This window comes from Aulostomus chinensis, chromosome 2 (genome assembly GCF_037954235.1).
Source record: "Aulostomus chinensis isolate RoL2024-O1b breed Wild chromosome 2, RoL_Achi_v1.0, whole genome shotgun sequence".
Taxonomy (NCBI): Eukaryota; Metazoa; Chordata; class Actinopteri; order Syngnathiformes; family Aulostomidae; genus Aulostomus; species Aulostomus chinensis.
The window spans coordinates 14,748,837-14,773,542 of record NC_141321.1 but is presented as its reverse complement, the minus strand read 5'-3'; the positions used below and the strand labels follow the sequence as shown (position 1 = coordinate 14,773,542).

The following is a 24,706-nucleotide window of genomic DNA, read 5'->3' as shown; positions in this document are numbered from 1 at the left end:
TGTAATTCCACAGGCTCTTCCGGATAGATCGTATCACTCACAACTGCGACTGCCATGATCAATCTTCCCTGCACAACCTCTGCATCATTAGATGGGAGTATTTCCCTAAGAACGCCAACATAGGTTTCTCTCCTTTCTTCTCCTCCCTTGCATTCATAAGTCCACTGCAGGTTGGCGCAGTGCCAGGCTACGCCATGCAGCGCAACACTGCCACCTAAAGGTTCAGTACCACCACCCTGACCCACTGACAACACTCTCACTCAGCCTACCCCTTCCTCCCTCTGTGCTCCCTCTTCCCCTCCTCTGCTGCTCCCTGTGTTTGTCCACGTGTGCTCGATTAGATTAGAACTGTGTGTTGTGTAGTGGTGCTTTATTAGCAGAAAAATTAATAAGGCTTTGATAAAAAGCAGCATGGATTATGTTGAAATTTGAGGCCCATTATTGGCTAATCCTTTTTGAATTGGATGTATATCAAGTTCTAGACAAGCTTCACTCAATTTGCTAGTGTGCTTCGAGAGGAAGAATTTAATTCAAGCATAGATGGCAAAGCCTATAGTGACATTCACAATACCACGGCAGCAGACTAATTATTGACTGATGTTATTGCTGCAGGTGCTGCAAAGGTTACAGTCTTTTGTGGTATTAAGAGTACACACCAAAACACAAAAACAAACAAAAAACATGAAAACAGTTTTAATGAGGAGAGGGGTGAAAAGTCAGCTTTTTTTAGGGGGGTGGGGGTGGGGGGGTGGGGGTGAGTGCAGCGTTTATCCAATGATGAAAACGGTAGTTTGAGTAGATAGGCAAGAAAAAATGTTTCTTTCACAAAGAACAGTGAGTCACAGTTAATGTTATGTTGATACATTTGAACCAGTGATCTAACCTGGGTGACAAAATAAGGCAAGGCAATCACTCACCCACTTGCATCTTATTAAATAAGACTTAAATATATATATTTATGACAAAACAGTAGTCCCCACAAATTATGCATGTGATTGTAGAGTCTGTATATATTCCTTTAATTTGTAGGTGTTCAAGTTACTTTTTTTCATCCATAAGTTTGAGAATTCCCAAAAGCAGTATGTTTACCTGCACTCTGTAACTCAGAGTGAGTCTCTACTCTGGACTGGCATTTTAGCACTGTGGAACAGGGCAGTTATAAGCAGTACTTATAGACCAGTAAAAGTGCTCCTTTACCTGTTGTCTGGTGTGCATGGGCGCCTTCGTCTTGAACCCTCCTTGGGAGCTGCACTCCGAGGCACTGAAGTGGTCTGAGCTTGTGGAGGACCTCTTGGAGAGGGTGTCACATCCCCCAACAAAAGTGTTATCCAATGGGAGCTCCTGAATCACGTGATGCTTCTTCACTGAGACTGGCGTGTCAGCCTTCAGGTGGAAGGCCGACTGTGGTGAGGCGGATTTGTAGTGTCGGGCCAGGTCTGGGCTGCTGGGTTTGAAGGTGGTTGTAGGTGTGGCATTCCAATCAAAGCGTCCAATCCCTTGCTCTTCTAGTTCAGTAGGCAGGCTGATTGTTCCGTTGATTGGCTCATGGGCGGGATCGTCATGTTTGTTTCCCTCAATGGTGACAAAGTTGAGCAAAGAGCTTTTGGGGGATTTCCTTTTCTTGCGCTTTTTCTTTTTGTTCTGCTTGTTCTCCGTGTTGGGTGACATCCACTCGGCCCCTTGTTTTTTCCTCTGAGCTGCTTTAAACCTGGAGGTGTGGCGGCAGCGCAGCAACACAGTGACAAAGATGACAATAATCACAACTAAGGCGCCAGTGACAAAGGCTATCATTATCGTTAAGTAGTCACCACTTTGATAGGTTTCACTGCTTTCACCAATGTTACGGTCAATGGGGGTCTCCATGGTGCGCCGTATGAGATCATAAATGAGTGTTGAGTTGCCCACAGTGTCATTGACGTACAGAAATACCAGCACTAGAGTATGGAGGGACTTGGGATATCCCAAATCACTAATGTTAACCACTAATCTGTGTAAACCAATATCAGTCACAACTGGTTTCTCCTCCAGAGTAATATTCCCAGTGACTGGGTCGATCCTGAACAGACCCTTGTTGTTGCCACTCACAATCGTGTATTTTAGTTCAGCATTCATCCCTGTATCGCCATCTACAGCAAACACCTCGGCTACCACGGATCCCGGGATAGAGGACAGAGGGACAAGCTTGAAAGACGTGTTGGAGGGAGGGTACATTACGATGGGGGTGTTGTCGTTCACGTCAATGACATTGATGGTCACCTTGGCAGCTGAGGAGCAAGGGGGCCTGCCACTGTCCACAGCCCTGACATCAAACGTGTAGGAGCTCTGTTGCTCCCTGTCAAATGACACATTAGATTTTATCACCCCGGAGTACGGATCCAGTATGAAGTTCTCGTTGTCATTCAGTATGGAAAGAGAAACAGCAGCATTTTCCCCAGCATCAGAATCTGTCACAGTTATCACCCCAACAGTGCTGTATTTAGGAAGATTCTCAGACACAAAGAACTGAAAATGATTATGTGTGAATTTGGGGTTGTTGTCATTTTCATCCAGCACGGTAACAATGACAGCCGCCTGTGTTTGCAGAGGCGGGGTCCCATTATCTCTCGCCGTTACAGTAAAGAGAAACCTGTCCTGATCCTCACGATCAAAAACTCTGGAGGCCGTCAGCACTCCTGTTTTACGGTCAAGATCGAAGAATGATGCATTCGGTCCCAGCTGATAAACTATTTCTGCATTTTTCCCGCTATCCTCATCTGTGGCACTTAGAGTAGTAAGGAACAAGTCACGTTTGTTGTTTTCCATGACAGCCAGCTCAATCACTGGCTGAGTAAAAATAGGCGGGTTGTCATTCTCATCCTCCAGCCTCACTCTCACCAAGGCAGTCTGATTCAAGCTTGGCTTTCCAGAATCAGACGCTACAATTTTAAAGTTGTATTCCTTTGTCCCTTCGTAGTCGAGGAGAGCGGATGTCTCCAACAGATACTGGTTATCATACACAGCTTTCAGATGGAAGGGCACATCCTTCTCTATGAAACAGATGACCTTGCCATTGATGTCAGTGTCTTTGTCTGACACTGTGATGAGAGCTATCTTGGTGTTAATGGGATCCTTCTCAGAGAGGAAAACAGTGCCATTAATGGGACTGATTATATATCTCAGGTCTATATTGGGTGGATTGTCGTTAACATCAGTCACATTTATTGAAATAATAGCTCTGGCAGGACTCGAGCTGCCGTCACTTGCTAAAACAGAGAGCTTATGTATAGCAGTCTCTTCCCGGTCCAGAGGCCTCTGCACAGTGATGAGGCCCGATGTTGTATTCAGAGCAAACAGCCTCTTTGTAGCAGGTGACACCTGAGTCCCAAATACATATCGGATCTCCGCGTTTGCCCCTACATCTGCATCTGTGGCTTGAAGCTGAACAACAGATGTGCCAATAGGGGAATTCTCTGGAATGTGCACCTCCATTTGACTCTCCTTAAACACCGGCCTGTTATCATTGACATCCGTTACAGTTACTTGGAGAATGGCAGTGCTGGATTTCTGTGGACTGCCGCCATCCTCCACTTTGATCTTCATCACATATGTATCCTTCTGCTCTCTGTCCAGATTCTGCTGCACGATGAGCTGGGGCCACTTCTCCCCCTCAGGCGTTTCCACTATGTCTAAGCCAAAGGCACTTTGCCCATTGATCAGCTCGTATTTGTGGACACTGTTGGGGCCAGTGTCCGGGTCAGTAGCTGAAGGGATAGCGAAGCGGCTGTTAATAAGCGTGTTCTCTGGTATGGAGATGTTAATCACGGGGGATGGGAACATGGGGGCATTATCATTTGTGTCTCTGACAATTATTTTGATCTTAATCAGCCTGAAATAATCATTAGGCAGGATGACCACTTCAATTTCAAAGGAGCATTCACTGTCCTCAAATGAGGGACCGGGGCACAACTTCTCCCTGTCGATCCGGTTTGATGTTGTAAATATCTCACCAGTGCTGCTCAGAACGCGGACCAGTGGGTTGTCTCCTGCTTTGGAGACGAGCCGGTACACAAGATTAGCACTTGCTCCTGTGGCAGCATTTGTATGGGAAATGTTAAGGTCCTTTGGTATGTTGCCGATGAGTACATTTTCTTGCAACTCCTCTCTGATGGGGTAGATTAGTTCTTGGGCAATTGAAGGATCGAGCCATATGCAAGCAAATAGAGTGCCCAACAGGTAATAATCTTTTAGATCCATGACAAGCGTAAATGTGTTTCCAGCCTTGACAGCACAAAGGTTTCTTTCTATGCAATATGGTTACAAGCAGACTTCTTTCATGTGATGACAGGAATCTTCCACGAACCTGGGAATACATGACAGAGATTCCCCTCAGTTAAATAACTTTGCCTCACTCACTTATTAAATCAAATTATAAAGCAAAGCACCCACTTTAAAAAAAGCATTGTTTTTACATGATTTAAAATTTAATCTCCTTAATGTTTTGTGCAACAAACAAAAAAAAATCATCACAGAACACAGCAGCAAACCATTTAGGCAGCTGCTCCCTTAAAAATCCTCCACATTTTATGGTCACTGAAAATTTTCATTGCTTACAATCCCCCTAGCCACGAAACTTCACAACACATTACGCAGTCTTAATAATTTCACACTCAAATTGCCAAAATTAAAAGCAGTATTTGTGCGTGGGCTAGGAAACGAGTGGATGCGCATCATTGAAGCCGACAAAATAAGATCAGTCAGATTTTAAATTGTTAGTGGGCAGCTGAGACCTATTCCTACCATACATACCCAGATCAGCGCAGGAGGGAAACTTAAGTGTGTCAGCTCATAGTCTTCACAAGATATCCTCAGTTAGATCCAGGGATGGGAAAAAATGGAAAAAAAAAAAAAAAAAAAGCAATCAGACACAAGAGCAGGTTTTAAGGAAAAATCAGCTGAGCGCACCAACCGGGATAAATTGGCTCCTGCATGTGTCGCAGTTCCTTTCCTCCAATTTAACTTCAGGAATGGATTTAATGCGACCTGCAGCGCTGATCGGCGTCTCTTCCCAGCAGTCAGGTGGTCAGAGGTGTGTGTTTTCCAATAAAACGGGTCACAGAATCAACACTCATCTCCCATCCTGAGGAACCCGTTTTTTCTCCCCCCACCCTGGCTACCTGTTAAGGTGAAAGCGCCAACGAGGTGAATGCGAGAAGACGCACTGGTGTCCCATCATGTTTCAAGTTCACGGAGCTCCATCAATTACCATAGGATGTAGACAAGGTTAAAAAAGATCATGAAGGCAAAAAAGGTGTGAAATCTCACAGTGAATCCCACTCGGAGTTGCTGGATTAAATATAAAGGCTGTTAAGTGTCAAAGCGATGCGCAGCGCGTATGTGCCGTTTATCCTTGCACTCTCACTCCCAGAGCAGAATATCTTGCACTAACTCTATGTAAACCCATAGGAGGGGTGGTGAAGTACACATCACCACCGCCCCTCACCCCGCCGACTATCCTCATTGGACACAACCGTCTCTTTCAGCGGTGTCGACGAGCGCAGTAGCGACAGGATTGGCCCGGCGTCACGTCACTTAACGCGGACCGGAGGGCTGTCCGCGGTGGGTTGCTCCGTGAAGATGCTGCAGGCTGCAGAGACGTTTAACCATCATCCCTAAAGGCTGAGGGGGGGGGGGGGTGATGACGATGATGATGAAGCTGCTACTGCTGCTGAGGATAATGTAGAAAAAAAAGGAGCGACTGTCCTCTCTGACAATGATAATACAAGCACACAGCTGTCATTGGCTCGAACCGGACGCATCAAACCAGCCTACCTGTTCGGTTGTTGTCAGGTAAATAATTGGGATGGACGCAAAAAGCTGCAAGAGTGAAGCACTTTATTAACGCACTGCAACAGTTTCTCATGACTTGCAGTGATAAACATGTGAAACAAAACGGGCTCTGTATGAGAGTCTCTCATAACTGCTCTCCGCACAGAGACGCCGTTGTGAAGCATGCACGCGGTATATTCACGCTCTGTCCGCCACACTTGGCACCCTGCAGCCACCCATCAGCATTTGTCCGTAGGAAATAACCTTGACAGTTATCCCAGTCATCAAAGCTATTCAGCGGCGTGCGGTGCGAGCTCTTTGCCTAATGGGTGACTTGCTTCTCTTTTTAAGTTTCCAGCCTCGTGTTGGAGCTGTGATGATGTGAGGGGGCTATGATGTGGCTTTGGAATTGCCTATAACCGCAAATGATCTCACTTGACAAGTTTCGAAGCAACAAGAAGAGGGCTGAACTGTGAAAATGGGCTGAGTAACCCTAAAATTACATGTCAGAAACGACACGAGGTAACTGGGAAACAGCGTATATAATAGAATGGAAATCAGAGTCAGTCATGCAGATCAAGCAATCATGTAATTTCTACTGCCATGCAATCATTACTTAATTCCAATGCAGTAGATAACCCCCAATTTCAGCCATTGCTCTGTGCTTGTGCCTGTGCTGCTGCTGCTGCTGCTGCTGTGACAGGCAAGCTGTTGAGCTCGTAGTCAGGCGTGGTGAACACTGCCATCTTGAGGTGAGCCGATATAAATGCCCGGACCGTCCTGAGAGCTTCATAGCTTCATAAAGCATAAGCACATTTCTGAATCAGGGCTCTTCGACAACTGTGAGACGTGACCACAGACCGAATAACCCAGGAAGATGCAAAGTGCGAATGAAGAGGCAGTAAAAGTGAGAATAAACCCAAGTGATAGCCAACAGCGTTGGAAGTGACGCAAAGGACATGGAACCCCCACACTGTTGAGGTGAGAACTAGGCTGCAAATGTCTCCTCAGAGGCTGGCTTATTGTAGCCTGACCTTTCTGCCTCCAGATCCAGCCATCGGTGCCCTTCGCTGGGAGGGAGCAGCTAAAGGAGTGATCTGTCACTTCACTTTACAGTCTGACACCCTGATGCTCAGGAAAAAGTGACAACATAACTGTCTGCAGTGGTGAAACAATTTCTTGCTCTGCTGCCCAGCTGGAGTCATTAGCTGGCCTTCACTTGCTCACTGGGAGTGAGGGTTTTATTTTTTCTTTCTGCGGCACAAATTACGTTAAGATTTAGTCAAAATCCTATCACCAACATATCCCTTCTGATGTATTATGTGCCACGGCTCATTAAAATATTATACGTTATTTTCACAATAAAACGGTTTCTTCTTAAGGGTTTTTTCATTTGGGGGTTTTAATGTGCTTATTTGTCACATGACCTTAGTTGACACTCCAGAGAGAGGCAACAACTGCCCAGCTTCTCATTCCAAATGTACCCGGCCTCGCAGGTTTATTATCTCCTTATTTAGTCTGTTTTGAACTGGCTGCAGCTAATGAATTTGCCAGTGAAGTTACTGACAGCGGATGAATAATGTAGTATGCAAATACATGTTCCAGGACCTGTGGTGCACCTCCTACAATCTCCCACTGAAGACAGCCTAAGGGAAGGGTCCAAACCTACAGCCTCATGAGTCCCTATCTACCAGGTCCAGTCAATCACGCCATTCACCTTGGTTTGATTCTCAGACCGACTTATTGACTTGTCTGTGTTGTTGCTTGGCATACATGAATAATACAAGGGACAAATACGTTCATCTTTCATGTCCTTTAGATTACAAGGTCATCCTGATAATATATCAGACATATATTTTTTCAACTTGAACAAGGTGTTGACAGTTGGAATAGTCCGTTGATGTCCGAGTGCAATAGCTGATGCACTAAAAAGAAGCCGGCCAACGCGGAAGGTTAAGAGCGATCGTCACAAGAAGATTTTGACAAGTAAATACAGATGGAATTATGACACTGTTCCATTTAAGTGGGCTAGGTTCCTGAAGCGGTGCATGCTGGTTGGACCCATAATTTATTTTATCAATTACACATGCCTTGACATATAAATGTGAAACGAACTGATGATGGTTAAATCACAAGGGTTGGTGTTTGACTCTGTTTGATCGCTGTTTATTTCACATCAGCCCGTGACAATGTTATACACCATGAGTCGAAACCCGACCAGACCCTAACTTTACTGACACTCCATAAAACATTATTGTGCGGGTGCACAGCAGGTTCAGTTCTTTGTGTTGCCTCAAGCATGGTTGGGCATCTGCACTGATACAATTGGCCATATCGACGGGTGGGAATGCCTCCTGTTTGAGAGGGAGGGGTTAGCATGATCCTCCCCCCGGAGAAAACTCCTTGCCAGTGGGTGAAAGTTGCAGTTAATAACTCCCCATGTGATGGAGGAGGCATGTGGTCAGCTACGGCGCTCCCCACAGTGGCTGGGAGGGTGTAGCAATGACTGCTTAGCACGGTGAATAAGTGGTGAAAACAACAGGGCAAAAAGCATAAATAGAAAAAAAAAAAAGCATAATTCGCCGATGCATGCTCATTCTCTTAATGAGTCAGATAAACATCTAGAAGTTCCTGTAAGACATAAAAGCATGGTTGCATGTTTCAAAAAACACGACAGAGAGAATGCATGAATTTTTTTATTTGAACATTATGGTTTTCATAAGAATGATCTCAATAGAAAGGGTTATTCTCGCTTATTACATTCCCACTGCGAATATCATTCAAAAGGGTGCGAGTGGAGAACTAAATGAAATTATATGCTTTAACATAATTGGAGTAATTCACTGAATTCTCTTTTTTATTGCACCAAATCTGATTATGATCTTCCTTGTCGAACCACTAAAGAGCCACTGCAACTGCTGATGAAAATTGAGGCCTTTTCCCTTTAAACCCTCTCACAGGAGTGGTAATGACCCACTAGGTAATTGGCATCAAACACGCTGTGGACCCTGAATGCTAATCAGAGCTTCTAATCAGGCTTCACTGCTTTAAAAGTTTAGAGACATAAGACAAAAAAAAAAAAAATTTGGATTGGAAATGTTTCACTTTCTTTGAAAAAGATTTCAATGGTCTCGAAACTTTCAATTCCCCTTGAGGATCTGACGATGTATTGCTTTACAAGTTAGTAACATGACACTTTGATATTTTCAGGGACATAATTTTACAGTTCGGGCCTGCGAGTGAAAATGTAAAAGCTCGCTCAAGGTGATTTTTTTCTTTTTTACTGATCACCATATGGCAACCACATAGACAACTGTAATGACTCAGAATCAAAAGTGGACTCAAATGAGCACTCAAAGACTGGCAGGTTGACAGCAAACAAAGATGCTTACTAGAGTATGTTACCATGTGGTCGGTCGGCGCGGAAGCAAATAATTCAGGCAAGATGGTAAACCCGAGGACAGGTGAGGTCAAAACCAGGCAAACAGCAAACCTTGAAAGAGAAGACTGATGAACGCAGAGGACATTCTGGCAGGAAATAAAGGCTGGGAAGATGATGACGGGGTGTGGAAATGACGGCTAATGCAGAGAACACTGACAGACAACTTATAGGGGCTGCCAAGCTTCCTGATTATTGGGATTATTTTTTTCATGCACCCAGCACATAATTCACCTCAGGACAGGTGGCATTTGCAAGGTATAATGTCATTTATAAATATCCTTCAAACGCCGCTGATTGACACATTGGTGGTTGTCAAGTTACAGGCAGTGTAAGAGTTCGCCTTTAAAAGAACCCTTTGTCTGTCTTCACACCGTCACTCTCACGGTAATTTGCCATCTCCTCTTGCTTTCTGTCTCCCTCTTTCTTCTACTTTTTCTTCCTGACACATTTGAATCACATATCACATCCCGTACACCATGCTCTGAAAAAGGTCAAACATTTCCTCCCTTTCTTACTGGTGTGAAAGCCTGGCTGTAGAGGCTGCAATGGTTCCAGGTCTAAGACAACTGCAACTGCAGATGAACAAGATCCTGTTCCGCTCAAAATCTGATGTGACCATGTGCACCAAGATTTAGGTTCTAAATGTTCTCTGGTATTTCTTCCAGATCTGGTCAAGTTGTCAATATTTCTGAAGGGGAATTTTCAACATTTACAATCGTCTTTATTAGTAATTCAACAACAGGCGTGAAATCCCAACCTGCGAGGTGTCAGGATCTTCTGACTGGTTATTTAGGGTTTTATTTTGGAGTATTTCTAAGCGCAGTAACTGGCTGATGTATAGAAACAGTGCAGCTTTGACGCCTCAGTTTGTTATTGCCAGTCAAAGGACTACATTGATTAACTGCAGTGATAAAGTGCTATTTCCTTCTATGATGTCAAATAAAATCATATTCATTCATACAGCATTACAAAAGTAGAGATCTACATATGAAATAAATACAAACGAAAGACATGAAAGCACAGACAAGTAGAAGTATGAAACATGAACTTTAAAAACAGATTAATTAAAAGCTGTTGAAAACTTTGGGCGAAGTCTAAGTTCCAAGGGGAGCTGATTCTAGCAGTTTGGTTTTAACTCTTTCAAGCTGTAAAATAACAGAATCAGGGGAAGGCGATGTGTTAAAAGTAAATTTCAAAACAGATTTAAAGAAGGCACTGACTCAGCCTGCCTTATTTCCTCAGGCAGGGAGTTCAAGAGCCTCGGGGCTCTTATTTAAATATGTCTGTCCCCCCTTAGTCTTCAGCCGAGAGTCTGGAACAGATAGAGGGCCCTGACACTAAGTGCAAGCAGGGTCATTCGGGGATAAAAGATCAGAGATATAGTGAGAAGTCAGACAGTGTATTGCCTAGCAAGTAATAAAGATAACTTTAAAATCAATTGTAAAGTGTGCTGGAAGTCAGTGTGCAGAGTCGAAAACTGAGGTGATGTGTTCAAATCTGTTTACTCCGCTTTAAAGTCTGGCAGGTGAGCTGTACACCATCTGCAGCTGGTGAAAGGTGTTTAGTGCAGGCAGGTAACAACGTTCCAACAGTGTTCTAGAAGTATAGCCCCACCCAAAAGACAATCAAAACAAGTCACACAAATAAATTCAAGGCAGTTGCATTACATCGGTTTTAAATGCAGTGTTTATCAATCAAAAAATCAAGTGCAAGACTTATTCACAGTGTCCACTAACTCACAAAGACCACATCAACAACAGGATGCATTTTACAATTTATTAAAATAGGTTGGTGGTGCAAGGAAGCTTCAGCCAGGGAATTCACCATAGCTTTAGGACACAATGGGCCCCTCAGGACCCTGTGGAGAAGAGGAAGCAGCTCGGGGAAGAAACAGAACAGTGTGCAGAATACAAGAGTGAAAGTTGGGGAGAGGGTTTGGTGTGCTTTTATTGGAAGACAGAAGTTTCGTAGATGAGGGTCTGGTGACTTTAATTAATTAAATCAAATAAAAATGGAGAAATTAACGAAGCATGTTGTACTTAAATTCATTTTATTTGTATTAGTTTGTTATATTAAGTTTGAATTATTATTATTATTTATGGAGTTTAAACATGTACATATCATTGATAATCGGTCATAATAATGAGCCTTATACAGTGCTTCTATAGACCTCAAAGTCTCAACACTCAACAGGAGACAAAAACACAGCAGACACACAAGGTTTGTTTTGGGGTTTTTTTGGACGGGGGGGGGGGGGGGAGGGGGTGGTCCGGTGGGGGCTAGCAGAGTGTGGTGGAGGAGAGATGGTTCTGGAGGCAGGGTTGAAAAAAAATGGCTGAGACTCTGATGTCTCAGGAGATTTCCAGAGGCTTTCAGCTCAGGCATAATATACTTAAACAATAACACCTTTGAATAGATAGATAGATAGACAGACAGACAGACAGACAGACAGACAGACAGATAGATAGATAGATAGATAGATAGATAGATAGATAGATAGATAGACAGACAGACAGACAGACAGACAGACAGATAGATAGATGATAGATAGATAGATAGATAGATAGATAGATAGATAGATAGATAGATAGATAGATAGATAGACAGATAGATAGATAGATAGATAGATAGATAGATAGATAGATAGATAGATAGATAGATAGATGATAGATAGATAGATAGATAGATAGATAGATAGATAGATAGATAGATAGATAGATAGATAGATAGATAGATAGATAGATAGATAGATAGATAGATTGATTGATAGATGGAAAAAAATGACATGACAGTCATCACTGCATCCTCTGTTTCATGTAAAAATATCACATTTAATCACGGGTCTTAAACAGACTCAGAGAAGAGGGCTATAAATGTATTCTATAATTGAAAAGTTAATTCTGATGTTGGATCTGGACGCTACTGTGAAAGAAGCAAAGTGAAGTGGAAAGGTGTGTTGCACTTCAGTGAAGGGGGCTCCTCAACAATGACCCTGAACCAGAATTATTCTATTGTCTAGAATTTAACCTCTGTCACGAGCTGCGTCCGCTCATTTTCCTGCTGCAGCACATATGAATCACATGATGAGGTCGTCATTTAGCTCCGCAGAAGCCTCTGGTGTGTTGGAGCAGGGAGACGCGACCCAGGCTGAGAATACTTGTGTACGTCATACATACATCCCTTGCTGTGTACGTTTTCAATAGCTGAGACTGATGAGTTTGGAGGTGAGAAACAGGAAGTCATGAGCAACATTTTAAGTCTTGGTGCTGCAGGTCCAATCATGTCATTTCTGTCCAAAGGGCACAAGATATCCCAGTCAATCCTCCATCCACTCATCCGTGTCCACATCGTAATGGCAACAAGCTGAACAAAGCGCTTTTCACTAAGATGCATTTGCTATTTTATCCATAATAGATACTTAGACATAACCATCTCTTGCTGCCTTTTAATGGGCTGCAGCTGGCAGAGACGTCTGGAGAAGAATCACAGGTGCGGAGGCATGCATTTTACTTTTATCCTCGGATTTTATTCTGTAACCTGGGACAAGTGAGAGCGCTCTGCAGGGATTCATAGGAATGTGTGACTGTAATTGTTTCCTAATGAGATTCTTCTCCTCACTAATTGAGGAACGCATCGTCTGTTACAGTCTATGGTGTATACGTACCACCATCAGCAAAATGTAACCACAACTGTTGACTAATGAATTGCATTTCCCCCATTAAACAGACATAATAAAGCTCCTGAGCAGTGAATTACATCGCTGTTTCTCAATCTTGGTCTGGGGAGCCACTGTGCGACATGTTTTAAGCTAACTATATACAAGACCTGGAACAGACAGGCAGCCTCTGACATCCTGAAACAGACTATGATTTGGTTAACACTGAAGACCTGTATTTCTTTCTTACTTTGATTTTTTTTTTTCCATATATATATATATCTAAGCTCTCTGCTATGATGGCCATCTTGTACCAAAAATTGTAATAAAATGCACTACAACTCTAGAAAACTCATTATTTAATATTGACATCGTAAATTTGTCAAAGGACAGTATCAGATGCCTGCTCCAACACACTTGATCCAAATGAAAGTCTCGTTATCGGGCTTGTGCGGGACTTGATGGTGACACATGTTTGAATCAGGTGTGCTGGAGCAGGGCGCTGTACAACATGAGGAGACTAATTGATTTTCTGACGTAAACAAGAAAATAATAAATCAGCTTGACCATTCAAATCAGAGTAAAATTAGCATCACCCAGCAGGTGGCTACCTCCTTCTAAAATTATTCTAAATGAATACCATCCATCCATCCATCCATCCATCCATCTATCCATTGTCTCCCCCGTATTTCTATTAAGGGTCGTGGGGGGCTGGATCCTATCCCAGCGGCTACGGGCGAGGCTACGAGAGGCAGGGTTCACCCTGGACAGGTCACCAGTCCATCAAAGGACCAACACATAGAGACAGACAACCATTCACACTCACAGTCACACCTACAGTCAATTTAGAATTTTCTTCTTTTTGTGGCTTTTGACAGAAAGATATTGTAACAAGGGTTAAAATTAGAATTGTGAAATGTACAACCTCACAAGGCAAGTTCTCAGAGAACATCAGCGGTGCTCTGATGTTGACTTTGTGTTGTGTGACCTTAATGGGCGCTCTGATCTTCACCTGACTGTTCATGAGCTCTTGGAGACACATCTCACAGACCAAGGCTATTAAATTGTAAATGTATAATCCATAAACAGGATCCTGTGTGTCCTCAGTGATTTTCCTGATGCATAAGTTTAAAAGTTTCTGTTCCAGCCAAGTAGTGAGTAGCCCAGAATTCTTTAGTTGGCTTCTTCCCTGCTTGTTAAAAGGCTCTGTGCTTTATCTTTAGTTTTGGTGTTTCTGTGTAGCATGTTTTAATTTTAACTTCAAGTTAACTTTTGACTCTTACAAGCTCCAAAGATCTGAGCATTTCTCTAAAAATATGTCACCACTTCAATTCTCTGACTCTTTGACATTTTAAAGCAGCTTCTTGGTCTTGTTAACTGATCACATCGACTGATGCCTCGATATGACCTACATATTTAAATCACTTGGCGCATTGGCTGTTTTTACTGCTTCTAAAACCATGTGGTCCAGCAGAATTCCCTGTAAAATCAGATGGAACTAAACAACAAAAGTTCAACTGTAACCTCATAATAGTAGAGTAGTACAGTAGTACTACTACAGTGTTTCATCATGCTGGTTTTACTGGTAACGCTGCTGCTTTTAACTACAGGATCCGATAAAGTCAACACAAGCTGAACTTTGAAAGCAGTTGATTTAACGACTTGCACCCAATCATATAATTTATTTAATTATTAAGCACGTATGATTAACACATGAACAATTAAGACGACAACCACAACATGCACATGAATGAGCCAGTGATCAGAGCTAAACCCTAAACCCTGAACCGGGAAATGGCACCACTGGACAAGCCTGCAGGGGTGTGAATGCTACAGGTTTCTCAGGCAATACATGTTGTTGAGGTAGAAAAGCATTATTCTGAAAAACAGTTTACATCAAGTGTAGTTATCGATACATTTCAAATCATCTTTTCTTTCCCTTGGACTCACTGCTGTCCTATCCCCTCGGCTCATGTTGGTTTCTTCTCTAAATGATCAAATCCAAAAGTGAGCGTTGACCTCAGTTTAGTAATATTCTAAATAAATGGTATTCCATAATGATGTGGAATGAAAAATGTGTAAATAACTGGAATTTCTGGCGTGATTACAGCGTTCTGACAATATGGTACAACTTGGCATTGAGGCTAACACAGAGCGTGGATTTCAAACCGTGCAGTAATGACAGGATTTATACAGCTAAGTCACACAAATGTGCATGTCCATATTGTTTACTTCAGCTTGTCACCTCACTGTGAGAAGCACTTGCACAGAATCAAGTTCAAGGCAGTGAAGGTGTAGAGCAGTGACACAGATAATCAGTATATTCATATATTTTCAGGTAATACTATTATGAATAAGTACGTGAATGTACATTTTATTTAACTCAGTTATAGTGACTCAGTAACAAGGATTTACACAAAATATATACATTGTCAAAATTAATGAAGAGTCTAGACTTGGTGGGTGTGTTACTTTCCCTAATGTAAACCTGTGTATTTCCCTGTTGTGTAGCACTCAGCGTGCCTCCTACTCTCTGAAATACACTTCACGTATCATATTGATAATTACTTTTGCAGGTTTGGTGGAAAGGTCTGTTTGTTATGATTTTAGTATATGTCAAACATAGCATAAATTGAAAAAAGGGATATTTTTTCCAGAAAAATTGTCCTTTTATGTTGCTTTCACAACAAGCGTTGACCAGTCATGTTGTGCTGAACAACATCACCATAGCAACAATGATGACAGCGTTGATTGTTCATGTTACAACACTGCTCTGCTTCAAAAGGATCCCAGGAGTTGTCGTGCTGGTATCCTCAGAAGGGAGTCGAACTGTCCCACAGATAGTTAAAATGTGTCTGCTCCTGCCTCTTATCGTCTTTGGATGTCTGAGGAGGCAGAGGAGGACAAGATCATCATCGCTGCATGATATCAAATTAAATCTATCTTCTTTTTTTTTGCAATTTACACAAATCTCTTATGTAACAGGTGTTATAGTATCACAAATTTGTGAGCAGATTTCAAGTGAAATATTCACAGGTGTGTCGTTTACATTTCTGTGCTTGTTGTTTTCATCTCGCCCCCCCCCCCCCCCCCCCCCGGTGTGTTAAAACACACAAACTTACACGAGGATAAGTGGTCACCTCAGCCGCGCCATACACTGACCAATACCTGCCCTTATAAAACACCCCATAAAAATACCGTGACTCAAATCTATCAAAGTGCTCGAAATTGTTTCAGGGCCAAAAGCAGCTTGTTCTTTCAAGTGACGGCAATACTATATTTAGGCTGTGATGTAATACCTTGGATGCAACCTGTAAATATCCAAACTGTAGCCAAATAGAGGTCTGCTCCAGTTGGTCTGCATATCCTTAGTCTGCTAAACACATGATACAGACAATACTGTTGCAAGCTTCCACCGCACAGCTCAGGCAGGAGCCCATCAAGCAGAGTGCATCGCAAACAGGCACAATGAGGACCTGTCTCGTCTCTGCTGCGCATTTCTGATCATCATCAGAGCATTGATATGGCTCTCTTGTTTGTGTTGTCACTGCCAACTTTGTCACAGCTAAATGATCCACAATAAATGACACAAGTGTTCCTGACAGGAATTATTCCCTCACCTTGATAAGAGGCTGATTGCTGTTGCTTGTTCAGCTGTCTCACACGGTGACTCATAGAGAGGCAGTTATTTTAAATAATGCATCCTCAGTTTGGAGCTGTCCTGGGCAGGTGTGTGTTTTTCCTTGAAGAACTTCCTGATTATCTTTTATAACACTGTGTGACCATAAGCTCTGTGCTGTTGCAGCGAACACCAGTGATTCTAAAGTGCTTGGCAACATTGTGTATAATTGGCAAAAATATGTTTGTCAATATATATTCAGCAATTGTTTGGGTTAGGGTTACTCACACAGCAGATATGACAACAGAAGATATTCTCAAGGAACGTGATATGTTGTTCCAGAAGGTTTTTGTTTTGGGGCAGGAGTTTTGAAGCCAGTGTTACAGTGTGACAGTGTAAAGAGAGCAGAGGCCATCTTTCTCAGAATGAGAGTTCACTACATCGCTTTATTTGTGTTGAAATGTTGGTGCTGAGCCAGGGAGAGGAGCTATATGAGTTAGTGCAAACATGACAGTGTTTCGAGCCCCTTATTTTCAAGGGTTTATCAAAAAAAAAACAACAGGTGGACAGGAAACAGCCAGTTGATACATCTCTGTGCTATGTTCTTTTCTCAGTTGATACCTAAAGGTTTTTTTTTTTTTGGGGGGGGGGGGTTGTCCTGCTGAAGCCAGGGGGGGATTTTATTGCAAAGTAACTTATGAAAAACTTAGAAAACTGAACATGACTAGCAGAATAAACTTAACGCAGAGCCACAGCATTGGTAATGACATGACATCCCTGCCAGGAGGCCTGTTTAAACCAGCTCAGAATGAAACGCCTTTGCTGGTCGTGGTATTTCTATGGAGGATAGAACGCCGGGTGTGGCGGTTCATTTTCTGGCTGCTTTTCAGCAAATATGACTATCAGCACTGCCAAGAGTGAGTATCAGTGGAGGAGCTACTGTACAGCATGTCAGAGGTGGTCTCCCCCTGCTGTTCGAACACTCTTGATGCCAGCCTACGCTTTCTCATTTTTACTACTGTAGCTTCCAGTACCTTGTTTGATGGTGAAATTATGCATTTTCATCATGCTGCTACAGTGAAATTGTACTCTCCAAGAAAAGTGTCAGTTGTCATTGCAAGTGTACCTAAATAACAGGTGAAAGTTAAGATGGGAAAGTCCTCAAGTAGCCAGCCATGTGGTCATAAAGCCTGTGACATCATAATAGATGCACAAAGTAAATGTTTGTGCGGTTTAGTACTTAACCACAGTTATGATAGTCTCGAAACGCTTCACTCACAGAACCCTGCTTGTAGAAGCGATCCAGCCCTTTGTTTTGGGGCGGTGAAAAGTAGAATGACACGTAAAACCTATTCATGGAAAAAAGATACCCAATATTTTCTGAGGACATGACTCATCTTTCACCATGGAGGACAGTTAGAGGTGAGCATCATTTCAGGTAAGGTAAAACAAAAGGAAAGGGGCATATGCTTGTTTCGCAGCTGTTGGGAAATCCCCACATTTCAAGAGATGGAGATTTCCAATCACAACAAAGTCCCCAGAAATGAAAAAATACAGTTTCATTAACCTGAAAGATTGTTTGTTTGTTTTTGTTTTTTTTGTTTTAAACCTAAAACCATTAATTTTTCCTAAAGTAAAACACTTTTGTTTTGCCTTAAAAGCACCATTGCTTTTCCATATCATAAAACCTTGTTGCCTTCTTGTTGCATATAGCAGCGTTATGTAGATGCCAGCATTTTGCCATTTAATTCAGAGTGCTTGTTTGCTTCTGTACAAATCAAATTAAGCAGTTTTCTTGCATAACTTGAACATAAACTCAAAATGTCTGGGACTTAAGTGTACAGATGGTTGCCACGGCAATCGGTAGTGCCATTAGCCTGAATGAAGTTGAGAATGTGATAAACAAAAGTGAAATAAAGAAAATCAGGATGGATTCTGCATTTCAAAGAGCTGATGTGCTCGTTGAGGCTGCACTTTGGCTGCAGTGTGATGGCTTGAGCAGCATTACTCCATCTCTGCTCCGGAGGACATGGCAGTGTCATATCTGGACTAGGTGTCACTAAACATAGCAAAAGAAAAAGAAAAAGAAAAATTCATTTAAAAAGCTTGTATGGTTATTTTTAGCATGCATGTGAGAAGAATTATTTCATTATTTCGGGTCATTTTTTAAGTCCATGGATTCCTAAGTGATAAACTTATAAGAGATTGCAAAGGTAATTGAGTCATTAATGGATCTGAGAAGCATTTTCATTTAGTGTGTGTGTGTGTGTGTGTGTGTGTGTGTGTGTGTGTGTGTGTGTGTGTGTGTGTCTTTGAACTACCCAATCACAATGTAATAACCTATGCTGATGACAGTTTCTACGCAGCGTAAAGAGGTCATAGAAACGACCCTGATTGACAGCAGTATTGAAAACATTCCTCTCTCATCCTCACACTGCAATGGTCACTTCTGGCTTTATTTATTGTTTTATACACTGGTTTTAACAAACAACAGGACATAGAAAACACAAACAAGGTCTCACAGCTACAGCCCTGCATGATGGATTATGTGATCCGTATTATCAGAATTACAACAGGCGGCCCACGGGTTAGCGCGTTGTTTGTTGGTTCATGTAGGGGTTTTTGTTGTTGTTTTTATTCTCTGACATCACTCATCTCATGCATTTAGCTTTAGGGGCCAGTCATGGTCACCTCCCGCCCCTGTGACTGTTAATGTTTCATGGATGTAAGCATGAACAATGATGAAGTATTGCACATCTTGTGAAGTCCAGCCATTTTCACTTAATTGTGTGTGCATCTGAGGGTCCCAATGCTGTAATTAAAAAACAAAACAAAAACATTATTGCTCCAAAGTTTGTGATTGGATAATACTGCCTCCATTGTTTGTGTTTGAGTGCAGATCAGCACAAATCCCCTTATAAATAAAGTGCTTTTCCAACAAATCACACCCCAGTGCCCCAACTGTGATTTTCCATGTATAGGAGGCTTAACTCTGCGACTCTCTGTCTGGGTCTGTTTTGGATCTTTGTGCCACAAATGAAATTTGAATTTTTCCAAGAGGTCAAACATCTTGTGAGAATAAACACAACACACCATGAAATTAGATTGTTGTTGAAAAAGACAAATTTCAAACTACAGAAATGTTTGCACTTGGATTCATGTTGTGGCTGACTGGTCTGCTGCAATATTGAGCGACTAAACATCTCTGCTCTGATCTCTGTCTTCCACACAGCTTTCACACTGCATCAGCAGCCTTGCAGAGGTCCAGTTTAGTGATCAGATAAAGGGGATTCTAAGTGTCAATATTTTTGTTGATAGTGTTGAATTGATCAATATTGTATAAAAATCATTGCTTTAAGTCTAATGCTCAGTAATACTATGGGCTTTGGTCTAGGCCCATCACACGCATCTGTGAGCTCTGTGGGTCACAGTAACAATTATTGGGATGTTTTATTTGTTTATCCTGAAGCAAATGCTGGCATAAAGCCACCAGTGTTGGGAATTTATATAACATTCAGATGTTCTGTAACATAGAGAGATGCTGTTCTACCACCTCGGCTGCCCGATTAAAGGCAAAATGATCTGTTCCCTCATTCTGGTGTGCTTGTGTACAGACGGCCGGATGTAAGTGCGACCTAATGTTCCAGTGCTGAAAAGCCTTCATAAGAAGGTCCGATGACTGATGCTTTTGCCTCTTTGTGGAATCAGACAGCCAAAAGATTTGTCAAGATGAGAAAAAAAACTATCAGTGACAAAATGACACACATGCATTTCTTTTGACAAAGTAGTTTCCCCCTCTACAGTCATAATTGTCGGCAGCCTTATTTCAGCTTGTGACCCGGTCAGCAAGACCCACTACAGTTATGAACTCCAGCACGGACAAAAGAGTGAGTGGACACAGGAGATGCAGCATTAAGCAAACTAGATAACACACTTGGGCCGTGAAAATCCTGCAGATAATTGCTGTAAAAAAGGTACATGACACAACGTGTCCTTATATCGCTGTTTGTATATGTTTGTTGCACTTGTGTAAATTAAGTTGTTATAAAACAGCGTTGATTACATTCTCCTTCTGGGAATTTCAGGGTTGCTTATTATGATCTTATTGGATAATGAGTAGGTTGACGATAACATAGTTACTCTACAATCAGAGCAGTTTTTGAAACGACCATCAGTGCCAGTAACTGCTGTGCTGCACTGCCAGCATCACTGCTCCAAAGCTCTATTTGTGTTTGAATAAACTTGGTCGTGGCTTTCACAGCAGCAGAGGGAAGGTGTGAGGAATGAGTTGGTGTAAACTGAGGTACCTTGGAAACTACCCAAACAACGTGTGTGCGCCAGATCCGTGTTTCCTATGCATAGGTTGTACCTGGGCACCCTGCCCAGGCAAACTTATTCCCACCCAGAATGATTCTTTTTTAATTCAAATTCAGATTTACATCCTATAATACTGACCCGGCTGTGGAACAATGACAGACCTCTTTTGCAAAGCAAAGACTGTCTCTGTTCAAGGCCAGCTGCGGGCAAGTGTGTTGATATGATCTGGCTAATCTCTAATTCATTACTGCACATCTACTGTTGTATTCCAGACGAGTCCAGGACAGCGGGCACTCCTTTAGACAAAGCTTCTTTTTTTTTGCAGAAATTAACAATCGATTTGGCCAATAGCCGATATATCCTGATGTTGATATTTTGTATAAAGACAAGTTAACAGGATATGGACATTTCTGAAATTGAAATTTTAAAAAATATTTGTTAAAGCCCATGAATGAGATTTTTTATGGCAACAAATGATGAGGAAACTTATTCACAACCAGGACAACCGAGGTATTCATATGTTTAGAAAATTATCGATATCTGCTGATACTTACATTATCTGGCACTGCCTGTCATGCCTATGTTATTTGATTCCATCCATCCATCCATTTTCTTCCGCTTATCCTGTTCAGGGTCCTGGGGGGCTGGAGCCTATCCCAGCAGCCTTCAGGTGAGAGGCGGGGTTCACCCTGGACAGGTCACCAGTCCATCACAGGGCCAACACATAGAGACAGACAACCATTCACACTCACAGTCACACCTACAGTCAATTTAGAGTATCAATCAGCCTCGTCCCCTCTTGATGTCTTTGGACTGTGGGAGGAAGCTGGAGTACCAGAGAGAACCCACACAGGAACAGGGAGAACATGGAGACTCCACACAGAAAGATCCTGTGATGGAGCCGGGACTGGAACCTGGAACCTTCTTGCTGTGAGGTGACAGTGCTGACCACTGCACCACCGTGCCCCCTGTTATTTGATTCCGTAGTCAAATATTCAATGTAGAGATCCCTAAAGAGTCCAACGTACATGGAAACAATCTGTCCTGAGGAATTCTTGAAAAGTAGGATTTTTTTTTGAAATCCCTAAACAACAGTATCACTTACCCACATCTTTAGGCTGTCATAATATCCTTTAGTATCTAGCAGTCTCCCACTCATGGATCCTCCCCTGAACTTGTCTGGAGCCACCGTAGAGAGAGAGACAGAGAGAGAGAGAGAGAGAGAGAGAGAGAGAGAGACACACACACACACACACACACACTCGTAAAACCTCTGGTCCAAAATGTTTAATTCAAAGCTTCCATCATGTCATAACTGATCTCATGTTAATTATAATGTATGTGACGGCGGAAGGTCAGCAAAGACGTGTGATTCTGGCATGTCGACATCTACAACTGCACACATACTTAAGCCTCTTCTGAAGCAGTCAGATTCACTTCACTGCCATACAGCTTCTCCATCATTTAAATCATGATAGTCGATGCTACTGTAACCTCAAACTAATGTTTTTGACATATACGAACAACATATTTCAGGAGGAATAATTCCACAATTAACTTCTTTTTTTTTCTGTAACTATACCAGTTTTTACTTTGATAAATATTTGTAATAGTAACTTCCCCAGGGAGGCTCTGTATTTGGTGCAGCTTGTTTGTTTGCAGGATTATGCAGAAACCTAAGAAACATGGCAGCAGGGTGTAGAATGGCCAAGGAAGAACCAACCGAATTTTGGCGCCGATCCAAACAGAAGGTAGATCCAGGAATTTTATTTAATGATTTATTTTCCATTGTGTTAATGAGATGGAACATATATTTAATTCTTTGCTTGGATCTCTATTAGCTTCCACAAACTGGCCTCTACACTTCCTGGGGTCCAGACAAAAACAATAAATTAAAGCTGTAATACACATTGGGGAAGGGGGGTGTCTGGTGTGGTATTGCTAACATGACGGAAGTTGACACAGCTTGCCCTTGTCAATCATGTCCTGCATGCACTGCTATAGGTGGTGCTGGAATATGAATTTTGCATAAATATGATGAATTATGTATGTGTTATATAAGCTTCCCATCCTCCTCCATGTCTATGTTTATTACAAGTTATCTTCCAATTGATATTGCACCTTTTTAATGGGCGAGCATCAAAGAACTAAAAAATGTAAATCATAAAAATCTTTTGCCTAATTACATGTTAGAACTGCAAACTGTGTCTTTAGAATCACTCCACTGAGGCGCACCTGTGAGACAATCCTGCTGTTTCAACAATGTGATGATTGTCTACACCTCTTAGGTGGATAGATTTTCTTGGCAATGGGAAAGTTTTCACCAACAAAAACCTTTTACACATTTGGAAATGAAAACTGTGGGAGACAAAAACATTTCTGTCCATTTCAGACATATTGTTTTACTTGAACTCATGCTAAAGCGACATCAATAGTGTCTACATTTGTGTTGTGTACACAGGCCGACTTGCTAGCGTCGGAGTCAGGAGTCGGCTACGAAGTGGCACGAATTCAGTAAAATTCAATCCAGTCACAACCATGAATGATGTATCATGAATAGAGATCCGATGTTTTATGTTCGCCTTTGCGAAGTTGGAGAAGGGAGCACCCAGGGGTTAATTTGAGCCGGTACCTCTGAATTTTGGCCTCCCTGTGTTCCGGTACTTATTTGGGCAGATCCGGTCCCTCTTGTATTAAAAGAAAATATGAAAACGTTTTAAAAATGTTTAAAATACAACAATAATGTGCATAGATACATTTACAGACCAAATCCTTAGAATTTCATGTTGTTTAGTAAGATTCAACGTCATTTGAAAGAGTCGGAGATCTGTTGATGCGCTGACGCCAACAAGCCACGCCCCTGACACAAACGAATAACCTTTCGAAATTCGCCGCCTCTGAGGAGCAAGCAGAGAGGAAATAAACAGTGACTACTTCAACGCCAACATGTCAAAAAGACAGTTAAATGTGCTGTTTTTTCAAAAGGAAGGAAGAGTCAGAAAAGCCTCCACAAGCGGCGACGAGGGCAGCTGCAGCGGTCATGTTGACGATCAAAACCGGCTGCAGCAGGAGGCTAGCGCCGCCACAGCTAGCCTGGCTCACCTCCAGTGAGCCTAGCCGGGTCTAACGGGATGTGGGGTGTCTTGGACAGCTAAAGGTGAGGATACCGTCTAATAATAGGCCGCCGTGCCAATCTTTAAATACCGTAATAATAATAATGGAAGATTTGTGATTTATTGTGAGCTCTTTTTTGTTTGTTTTACAAGTTGGACCTGTTTAGAAAGGAATTGCTGACTGTAGACTCTTAAGTCCCACCTGTGGTGATGTGGGCATTCACCTGTGCTGCGCAGAGGAGGCTAAATAACTGTGAATTGTCGTCATAACATTTATACCATGGATATTATTTGAAAAGGAGGCTTGTAAGTCCCACATCATGGCAAGTGGGCATTTGTGTGTTGTTTTCTGGATACGTTCCGGGACCTGAGCCCCTCTCTCACCCCTGAGCCGTCATATGTACTTAGCCTTCTGGCACCTTATGATTTACAAATTAAGCAATGGTTTTACATGTTTTTTTTCTGTGCGTTCCGGGACCTGTGTCCATCTCGTCACCGCTGGGGTGTCATATGTACTTTGCATTCCGGTACCTTATGATTTACAAATTAAGCACTGGGAGCACCACTATCACACCTCCCTCCACAGATGGTCTTGCTGAGAGCTAAAGTAGTGCATTGCTTCCCATCTAGAACCAGCACAACTTTTTTTGACATACAATATTGTATGATTATGTATGCCATGATACATGTAAGACAACAGGGTTTATCTCAGTTGATCTAAATATTTGGCCCATAACATAGAACTTGTTGTATTT

General features: G+C 42.3%; 1 protein-coding gene and 1 long non-coding RNA gene across 4 annotated transcripts in view; both read right to left on the bottom strand.

The window, feature by feature from the left end:
* Nucleotides 1–5,398, bottom strand: part of pcdh9 (protocadherin 9) — a 215,288-nt gene extending 209,890 nt beyond the window's left edge. For all 3 annotated transcript variants that reach the window (XM_086180759.1, XM_086180766.1, XM_086180774.1), the window contains exons 1-2: nt 4,786–5,398; nt 1,198–4,339 (exon numbers count right to left, since the gene is read on the bottom strand). In XM_086180759.1, coding sequence (XP_086036885.1) covers nt 1,198–4,233 — 3,036 coding nt within the window. In that variant the 5' untranslated portion in view covers nt 4,234–4,339; nt 4,786–5,398. The remainder of the gene's footprint in view (nt 1–1,197; nt 4,340–4,785) is intronic.
* Nucleotides 5,399–21,943: 16,545 nt separating this feature from the next.
* LOC147269188 (uncharacterized) lies at nt 21,944–23,624 on the bottom strand. The gene is made up of 3 exons (XR_015111682.1): nt 23,605–23,624; nt 23,471–23,525; nt 21,944–22,017 (listed from the first exon to the last, which is right to left on the bottom strand). It is a non-coding gene; the product is annotated as an uncharacterized LOC147269188 (long non-coding RNA).
* Between the last annotated feature and the right edge of the window lie 1,082 nt (nt 23,625–24,706).